This window comes from Gadus chalcogrammus, chromosome 23, assembly GCF_026213295.1.
Source record: "Gadus chalcogrammus isolate NIFS_2021 chromosome 23, NIFS_Gcha_1.0, whole genome shotgun sequence".
NCBI lineage: Eukaryota > Metazoa > Chordata > Actinopteri > Gadiformes > Gadidae > Gadus > Gadus chalcogrammus.
Window position 1 is genome coordinate 18,102,570 of NC_079434.1, and position 10,513 is coordinate 18,113,082.

General features: G+C 45.9%; 1 protein-coding gene across 1 annotated transcript in view; it reads right to left on the bottom strand.

Annotated features, from left to right (window-relative positions):
• Positions 1–1,029: 1,029 nt before the first annotated feature.
• Positions 1,030–10,513, bottom strand: part of LOC130377014 (receptor-type tyrosine-protein phosphatase mu-like) — a 29,398-nt gene continuing 19,914 nt past the window's right edge. The window contains exons 8-14 of the mRNA XM_056583956.1: positions 10,449–10,459; positions 10,098–10,309; positions 9,277–9,408; positions 7,722–7,847; positions 6,938–7,101; positions 3,477–3,612; positions 1,030–2,755 (exon numbers count right to left, since the gene is read on the bottom strand). Coding sequence (XP_056439931.1) covers positions 2,702–2,755; positions 3,477–3,612; positions 6,938–7,101; positions 7,722–7,847; positions 9,277–9,408; positions 10,098–10,309; positions 10,449–10,459 — 835 coding nt within the window. The 3' untranslated portion in view covers positions 1,030–2,701. The remainder of the gene's footprint in view (positions 2,756–3,476; positions 3,613–6,937; positions 7,102–7,721; positions 7,848–9,276; positions 9,409–10,097; positions 10,310–10,448; positions 10,460–10,513) is intronic.

The following is a 10,513-nucleotide window of genomic DNA, read 5'->3' on the forward strand; positions in this document are numbered from 1 at the left end:
TCAAGACTCACCTGTTCAGAGTCCACCTCGACTCTGCATAGCCACCTTCCCACTTCTTGCCACCATTGTGTATTGTATTGTATTGTATTGTGTATTGTATTGTATTGTATTGTAGTACTTAACTGTGTAGCAACTGCAGTAGCTGTTATCATGGCTGTAACACGGGGAATTGATTGACCTAGCGATTGTGGTACTTGCACTTGGTTCTATGAACATCCTTTCTGTACCGACAGCGATATATTGATGCACTTGTTATGACAAATGTACTTATTGTAAGTCGCTTTGGATAAAAGCGTCTGCTAAATGCCCTAAATGTAAATTTCCGTTGCGATGGGTTTCCTCCGCGACTTATACAATAAAAAAATTGTGTAAAACAAAACCCCTCTTTCATTTTAAAATAATAGTATGCAAATATGTTGAATAGGCCTCCATCTTTGTTATACTTTTAAAATGTTCCTATATAGCCTATTTTATAGCTTACACTGATATTTTAAAACAGGAATGCGAAATGCATCCTGGGATATTTAACGGTCCCAAGTCCACACCATGGACATATTGGCGCATGTTGGGGGGGCTAGCGGCTAGCCCCACCAGGAAGAAAAATAATCTCCGTTCACTTCAACAGAGAAGCACTCTGAGCATGCGCATTTCAATGTTTCCAGACCAATACACATTGCATTGGGCTCGTGGGGCTGAGCCCATAGACAGCTTCATTTGGAACCAACCCTTCTCCCCAAAAGAGTATTGGAATGTTCCTCTCTGATCCGGATGGTTTTTCTCGTGACGTTTTGTGACCTCAAAGTGGCTTTTCTGAGGCACTTTGAGGTCAACCAGTCAGGTCGATGTATGATAGATTTATTTCACAGAACTATCAATTACTTTAAACGGAAATAATCGTGTGGAAAACACACGCATATAAGACACATACGCACACACACACACACACACACACACACACACACACACACACACACACACACACACACACACACACACACACACACACACACACACACACAGCATAAAGGACAGAAGAGCCTGCATTATTGTGTATACATCTGTATTCATCTTTTTGCAATCATACAATATAAATAAAATCTGTACGATACATCGGATCACATGACCCGACAGAGCAAACCAATCAAAACCTCAGAACCGTTGCAGGTGTGTGTGTATGTGTGTGTGTGTTTGTAGGTGCGCATGTGTGTATGGACCAGCACTTCCCTTCAGGGATCATAGGGCCAGGCCAGTGGTCATTGTGGGATCCAGACCTCTGATGGCATGTCTACCCCATGTGTGTGTCTGTGTGTGCGTCTATTAGAGTGTGTGCGTGCGTCTATTAGTGTGTGTGTGTGTGTGTGTTAAAGACCACAGTGTCTGGTCCAACACCTGTTTCCTGTTTCCTGTCTCTTGTCGGTGACTCAAGGGTGTCAGAGATCTACGGCAGCCCGGAGAGGCCAAAACACACCAGTCTGCACCAGTCTGAAGCGGTCCTTTCCAGTTTGATCCAGTTTGAACGGTTCCGTAAAATCCACCATGATTGTCGCTCTCTGCTCTCTCAACAATATCAACAACAGCAACAATAATAACAACAATATTAATAATATTCATGACATCAACACCAAGACTGTGTGCAGGAATAAATAGTGGTGTCGTTATGTACAGTATGAACACAGAATCCCAACACACACACACACACACACACACACACACACACACACACACACACACACACACACAAACAAGCACACCACACACCATACACACACACACACAAACACACAAACAAGCACACCACACACCATACACACACTCACATCCAACATACACTCGCAACGAACGGACATAGGGGTGGAGATGAAGGGGTGTAGGGATGGAAGGACGTCTCCTATCGATCTCCTTGATCCTTTGGACGCTGCGTAAACATCGGGGCATCCATCTTGATCTTGATCTCCATGACGAAGGGATGCTGGGAAAGTCTCTCCGCACTCCTTTGATCTTTTTAGCGATGAACTCACAACAAACGGATAAAAAAAAAAATCATCTAATCATATCTCATCACCATCAGCCCTTTGTAAACCTGTGACGTCTCTGAGCGTGTGCCTGTGTGTTTGTAAGTGTGTGTGTGTGGTGTGTATGTATGTGTCTGTCTGTGTGTGTGTGAGAGACAGACAAACACAGAACAATAGTGTTTGCACATGCATATTGGTGAACTGTACATGTTTCTATACAAGCATATACATCATGAGGTGTGGAGTTTAAAACAAGGCAGTGCAGCAAGGCTCTCCACCACCTCCTCCTCCTCCTCCTCCTCCTCCTCCTCCTCCTCCTCCTCCTCCTCCTCCTCCTCCTCCTCCTCCTCTTTCAGTAGTTCTCCGGGACTTGGGAGGTGGTGGGGGAGAAGAGGAGGAGATGAGGAGAGAGGAGGAAAGAGGAGGCAGAGGGGAGAGAGGAGGGGAGAGGAGAGAGGAAAGGAGGAGAGGAGGAGAAAGGACTTGAGAAGAAGGAGAGGAGGGGAGAGGAGTTGGGAAGAAGGAGAGGAGGAGAGAGGACTTGGGAAGAAGGAGAGGAGGAGGGGAGAGGAGTTGGGAAGAAGGAGAGGAGGAGAGAGGAGTTGGGGAGAAGGAGAGGAGGAGAGAGGAGTTGGGGAGAAGGAGAGAGGAGGGGAGAGGAGTTGGGGAGAGATGATTGGCTGTTCAGGTTAAGTAGAGTTGAGATATTCCAGAGCGACTTCATAGCAGAATTTGTACTGCTCCTGTAGAGAGAAGAGAGAGAGAGCGAGAGGGAGAGAGGGTCAGTGTGTGTGTCTGTGAGTGTGAATATGTGTGCTAATGTGTGATACTGTGTGTGTTTGTGCGTGTGTATGTTTGTGCGCGTGTGAACGTGTGATAGTGTGTGTGTGTGCGCGTGATAGCGTTTGTGTTTGTCTGTGTTTGTGTTTGTCTGTGTTTGCATGTGATAATGTGTGTGTGTGTGTGTGTGTGTTTGTGTGTGTGTGATTTTCTGTGTGCTTGCGTGTGATTATGTCTGATAAAGTGTGTGTGTGATAATGTGTGTATGTGTGCATGTGTGCATGTGGGATAACGTGTGTGTGGGATAATGTGTGTGTGATTATGTGTGATGATATGTGTGTGTATGAGCAGCACCTCTAAGTTCTCTTACTGTGTGTTCGTGTGTGTGTGTGTGTGTGTGTGTGTGTGTGTGTGTGTGTGTGTGTGTGTGTGTGTGTGTGTGTGTGTGTGATAATGTGTGTGTGTGTGTGTGTGTGTGTGTGTGTGTGTGTGTGTGTGTGTGTGTGTGTGTGTGATAATGTGTGTGTGTGTGTGTGTGTGTGTGATAATGTGTGTGATAATGTGTGTGTGTGTGTGTGTGTGCGTGTGATAATGTGTGTGTGTGTGTGTGTGTGTGATAATGTGTGTGATAATGTGTGTGTGTGTGTGTGTGTGTGTGCGTGTGATAATGTGTGTGTGTCTTACCAGCAGGTCCACCATGTTGGGCTTGTTGTTCCGTAGGGTCTTGACGGCGTGGAAGACGTCCGCGGACCGCTGCTGCCTCAACATCTCACACACGATACTGATGGCACAGAACGCCCCACTGCGACCTCCCCCATTACTGAGGAGAGGAGAGAGGAGGGAGGAGAGAGGAGGGAGGAGAGGAGGGAGGAGAGAGGAGGGAGGAGAGAGAGGAGGAGGGAGAAGGGAGAGAGAAGGTGTTAAAACTACCTGTAGGTCCATCATGTTATACTGTGCCTAAAGTTATATTAAATTAATATTGATGAGTCAAATAGTGTAATAGTTCCAGATGCAGCATCAAGAGATTCTTAAGAGAGTGGTAATGTCTGATTTGGTCAACCCTGCTGGGGCTGTTACCAGATATGACCGCTAGATGGAGTCAAAGTCCAGCGAACACGCGGCAGTGATCTCCGAGCGCCGAGGTCTGCTGTTGATTCCCGCAGACGCTGCGAGCGACGTGAGGGTTCATTCTCTAATGCTCATCGTGCCATAAAATAGCCTGATCGTTTACAGATGGATCTACTCTCTGAAGAGCTGCTGTGTTCATTAATGACTAGGAGCTTTTTAATTAAAAACATTCAAGTATACCGACGGAAAGTATAGGGCAATAATAATAAAAGCGATATGAAGAGTAAATACAAAAAAACATGATCCTGCTGTGACACAAGAAAAACGGGAGAAGGTCCTTATTGTGACCCAATAGTTGAATCGTTATGTAATGATGCATAAAAACATAATCAATTATTTTTTATATAGTAATATTCATATATATGTACAAAAGGTGAGAGGGAAGTGCGTTAAAAGCAGCTCCTCTAAGTTCTCGTACTGTGTGTGTGTGTGTGTGTGTGTGTGTGTGTGTGTGTGTGTGTGTGTGTGTGTGTGTGTGGGTGTGTGTGTGTGTGTGTGTGTGTGGTGTGTGTGTGTGTGTGTGTGTGTGTGTGTACGTGCGCGCGTGCGTGTGTGCGTGTGTGTGTGCGTGCGTGTATGGAAAGCCAAAGGAGGTATCAAAGCATGCTGCCAGGCGCATACTTTCTCATTGTTTCCCAGAATTTCACGTGCAAATCAGCAACTAGCACATGACATTTCACGGGATAATCGGTGTTTTTACCCTCTCTGTGTGAGGATAAGCCAGCGAACCAGCCGGATTAGTTCGGGCCGTCGGACGTCGAGAAAATGCGATTGTAACCTATTGCTGTTGTAGTGAACAGTACCGAGCGCTGCCTAAAGAGGGAGCTGTTGTGTCGCGCTCATGCTCCGCAGATCATTGCTCGTTTTCCTCGCCGCGGCCCTGCTGGGAGCATTATGATGCTCAACGATCAGTCTCGGAAAAAGAATGGCTCGAGGACACCGGGACGTCGTGCTGATATCAACTCATGGGTTTTATCTGCCCAGACGTTTTTTCTTAATGCGCTTTTGGTGTTTTGAGAGAAAATAATAAGGATTAGGCTATTTTCTAGTTATGAAATAACCTAAATTATGCTTTATTTAACACCATGCATTTTAAAACTGTGGAACAATGTGGAACCTTTAGATTCCGATCTCCCCCCCTTGGCCCCCCACGCGCTTGTTTACAGCCAATGGCATCATTTCATTTTCTGGGACATGAACGCATATCCCCCGTATTTTATACATGAACACGATTATGAACACAATATTCTCAACTACCTAAATGGCTTCTTGGGTCTTGGGAACAGGATGCTTTGAGGAGGTACACTAATGTTTACAACGTAAGCACAGTTTGTGTTGTTCATGAGTTTATGAGTGTATAATGAAATTTACACAAGCCCACATCCAGATTCATCACCTTAATATTGCATTTACTAATCTACAGATAACTGGTTTAACCGCCTTCTACTCCAGACACCTGCGGTTACCAAAACCAGTTTGCTGAGCTACCGTTATGCTTTTGTTTTTGGCCTCAAACTAGGTTTCATTGAGGAGGGAATCAGCCTGTCTCACACGGTGAGATAACACGGCCAACAATGTTGGTATTTTTGTGATGTTTTCGGCATTTTTGGTGAGCGACGCAGCTGATAACATACAGCGTTTTTTTTATCAGACACAATTTAGTCATTAATGTTATTCACAGGACACGTCTAAAGGAAGCAGAGTCAAACCTGGAGCCTCAAGTTCCACCCATCCACTCATCCGCTAATTCACACATTCACTCATTCACTCCCTCACTCGTTCACTCCCTCACTCGTTCACTCATCCACCCATTCACTCCTTCACTCGTTCACTCATCCACTCGTTCACTCATCCACTCATTCACTCCTTCACTCATTCACTCCTTCACCCACGTCATCGATAATGCCAGACAGAGCAGTGCCTGCTCTAGTGCTGCCGCGGCGATGACCCCTGGTGAGTGAGGGGTCATCCCTCCCCCTCCCCCCCTCCTCCTCCTCCTGTGTATTGACCGACTCGGCCGCTGAGAGGATGTTTACATGGAACAAGAAAGAGAGGACCAGGCTAATAGTTCCTCCATTTATGAAGATGGAATAGGAAATATATTTCAATTATGATTTTTACTTTCCCCGTACAATTTAGTGTGTGAGTGGACAAAGGAGTTAATATGTTGTTAAATTTGGCTCAAATATATAATTTTGGTTATTACATAGCCAGGAAATGGCCTACCCCAATTCTAGACGCTCAAAACACCAGAAGTGCATAAAAAACATGCACTTTTTGGTCCTTACGATTCGTTGGTACACACCGACAGTCGATCGACCAATCGCAGGGCCGAACGCGAGCTGCGAGACGCGCTAATTGGCATTAAGTTAAGTTAAGTTAAGTTTTGTCCCGCCCCTTGCACGCAAGCCTTCCCAGAATCCTTTGCTCCATGCGAGCACATATCCAATACAAATTGAATGGGAGGCGATGGCCACATGTTTGGAGGGGCCGAGCCGTGAGTGTGTGTGTGTGTGTGTGTATGTCTGTGTGTGCGTGTGCGTGTGTGTGTCCGTGTGTGTGTGTGCGTGTGTGTGAGTATGTGGATGTGTGCGTGTGCGCGTGTGCGTGTGCATGTGTGTGTGTGTGTGTGTGTGTGTGTGTGCGCGTGCCTGCGTGCGTGTGTGTGTGTGTGTCTGAGTATGTGGATGTGTTTGTGTGCGTATGAGCATGTGTGTGTGCATGCATGTGTGTGTATGCATGTGTGTGTGTGTGTATGTGTGTGCGTGTGTGCATGCCTGCGTGTGTGTGTGTGTGTGTGTGCCTGCGTGTGCGTGCCTGTGTGTGTGTGTGTGTGTGTGTGTGTGTGTGTGTGTGTGTGTGTGTGTGTGTGTGTGTGTGTGTGTGTGTGTGTGTGTGTGTGTGTGTGTATGTGTGTGTATGCATGTGTGTGTATGCATGTGTGTGTGTGTGTGTGTGTGTGTGTGTATGTGTGTGTGTGTGTGCATGCCTGCGTGTGTGTGTGTGTGGGTTCTTACAGGCAGTGCACCACCGTACGGCCCTCCCCCCCTCCGTACTCCTCCTGCCACTTCTCCACCTGGTGGAGGAGCTTGAGGAAGGAGCGCTTGTTGACGGCCGTGTCGCGGTACATCGGCCAGCCCAGGAACTGGAACTGCTGCACCATGCGGAACCCGTCCTGGGGCTGGGGGGGGGGGGGGGGGGGGGGGCGAAACAAGCGCACCTCAGACACGATACAAACACGCCTCAACAAAGAGAAACAATCGCACCTCAATATAGCGAGAAAAACACCTCAATATAGAGAAACAAGCGCACCTCAGACACCATGCAAACAGGCCTTAACATGAAGAAACAAACGCGCCTCAATATAGAGATACAAGCGCTCCTCAGACACGACACAAACAGGCCTTAACACAGAATCAAACGCGCCTCAATATACAGAAACAAACGCGCCTCAACACAGAGAATCCAACGCACCTCAACATAGAGTAACAAGCGCTCCTCAGACACGATACAAACAGGCCTTAACACAGAATCAAACACACCTCAATATAATGATCAAACGTACCTCAGTTACAATACAGACAGACAGTAGTATTACCCGTACAGCGTTGTATATTCTAAATATATATCTTATTCCATCCTCCATGAGTATAAGTATATCTAAGTAAGTATTTGCAGCATAATGTAAAGTATGAATTACCCGTGCAGCTTTGCATATCTTGAAAATGTATCATTTTCCATTCTCCATGTGTATTAGTATATCTAAGTAAGTATTTGTAGTACAATGCTGTGAAGTATTACCCGTGCGGCGTTGTATATCCTGAATATCCGGCTGATCACGTCTTCCTCGAGGTCGGCGGAAACAAACTCCAGCTGAAGAGGTCCGTGGCTGTGGACCCCGATCTCCGGCCAGTACTGAGTACACAACTACACACAGAACACGCCTTATATACTATATGTACTGCAATACATTATATACAGTACATAGACTCTGGCCAGTCCACAAATACAGGCAGAATATATATATATATATATTATATTATATTTTATATGAATTATCTACATTTTGTATCAAATAATATTTTAATTAGTGCTGTCAAGCGATTAAAATATTTAATCTCATTAATGTCATAGTTAACTCCTGATTAATCGTGAGTAATCGCGATTAATCAAAAAAAAAATTCTATGCTAAATATCCCTTGATTTCTTTGTCCCATTAATTTTTCAAAAACAGGACGATACAAAAAAAAGCCTATAGTTCAATTAAACGATGAACATACAAAGATATGCCTTGAACATAGCAGTCAGGCTACTGCTTCTTTGTTTTGAGCCAAAGAAAAAATATATATTTGCGTTAATCGCGCGATAAAAAAATTAACGCCGTTAAAATTGGTTTGCGTTAACGCCGTTAATAACGCGTTTAACTGACAGCACTCATTTTAATATCACATGTTAGATTATGTTCTATATTATATGATCTCGGCGGCTTGTGGCTCAGGGAGTAGAGCGGGTTGGCTGGTAAGCGGTAAGCGGAAGGTAGCTGGTCCCAGCTTGTCGAGTGTCGAGGTGTCCCTGAGCGAGACACCTCACCCTAACTGCTGCCGACGAGCTGGCTGTCGCCTCGTAATGTCAGGCGATATTGTCAAGCTCTTCGAGTGGACACTCGGTAGAAAAGCGCTATATAAATGCAGTCCATCTACCGGCTTTGTGTACATTATATACATTATACTGAGTAACCCGATCTCTGGCCACTACTGAGTACACAACTACACACACAGTACACACATTATGTACATTATATCCTGCAATACATTAAACTGTAAGCCCTGATCTATCCCCGTATATTTTGGATATGACATGATATATTATACTCCATACTATATGATATATAATACAACAGTGGTTCTGAGCGAGTAATTTGATTGGACAAGAGACATTCCATGATTTCTGCAGGAGCGCTGATATGAGCGTCCAACATCACTCGGACTGTTCACAAACTGTAAACCAACTGTCAAAATCACGCCGCGTTCCAGCTGTGACCAACTTACATTAACTGACACAAACTGTTGGGTGCTTTGTTTACACGTTGCTTGGCAACAGTCAGCTCAGTGGGGATCTATCTTTGTCGGCGGAAGCAATTTCATTCGTTGATTTGATTAAATAAACAAACAAATCACAATCTATTGTCAATTATGATTGTTTACAGTACATTTTACTAGTATAACTGTTGTATAAAAGCAATATCACACTCGAGGTCGCAATGTTGTCGCTCTATATCAGCGCTGCTGTGATTCGGGCTAATCACAACATTGCTCCCTCTGATGTGATTTTATCTTAATTATCTTCCATAAGGTACCTGGGCGGGGTCCACGTCGTTCAGCATCACGATGGCGGTGCAGTGGTAGTCCAGCACCAGCCTCCAGAAGTCCTTCACCGTGTTGGGGAGGGGGTGCTGGGTCACGATGAAGGCGGACGGCTGCTTGTAGCTCTGGAGGAGAGACAGGTCGGGAGAGACCGGTCAGAACCACCGGGGGAGGAGAGACAAGTGGTCAGGACCACAGTGGAGGAGTGACAGTTCAGGAGAGGCAGGTCGGAACCACCGGGGAGGAGAGACAAGTAGTCAGGACCACCATGGAGGAGATACAAGTCAGGACCAACATGAAGGAGAGACAAGTCAGGACCACCGTGGAGGAGAGACAGGTCAGGAGACAGGTCGGAACCACCAGGGAGGAGAGACAAGTAGTCAGGACCACCATGAAGGAGAGACAGGTCAGGACCACCATGGAGGAGATACAAGTCAGGACCAACATGAAGGAGAGACAAGTCAGGACCACCATGAAGGAGAGACAGGTCAGTACCACCATGAAGGAGAGACAGGTCAGTACAACCACGGAGGAGATACAAGTCAGTACCACCATGAAGGAGAGACAAGTTAGGACCACCATGAAGGAGAGACAAGTCACGACCACCAGGGGGGAGAGACAGGACCACCATGGAGGAGAGACAAGTCAGAGCCACCATGGAGGAGATACAAAACAATGATGGAAGGATGATAGAGACAGAGTGATGGAGGACTGTCATCGATGTTGTTGGAGCTCTCCATCTAAGTTGTCTACATGTGTTTAGAAAAGTAGATAAGTATGTGTGCGTATGTAAGAACATGTATGATGTACACACGTCCATAAGGGCGGCGTTGATGTAGTTGGAGCTCTCTCCGTCGATGGTGATGAGGAAGGGCAGGCAGCGGTCCGGAGGCAGGACGTCCATGCAGCGGTTCTTCTCATGGTTCCTCGGCAACAGAGCGATGCTGCAGTCCTCCACACGTAGCGTCGGAGTCACCATGTTCAACGTCTGAAGGGAGAACACACCCAGACACACCTTTAACACACCTGTAGCACCGGCACCTTTAACACACCTTTAACACACCTGTAGCACCGGCACCTTTAACACACCTTTAATATACCTTTAACACAACTTTAACATACCTTTAGTACACCTGTAACACACCTTTAACACAACTTAACATACCTTTAGTACACCTGTAACACACCTGTAACACACCTTTAACACACCTTCAACACACCACCTTTAGT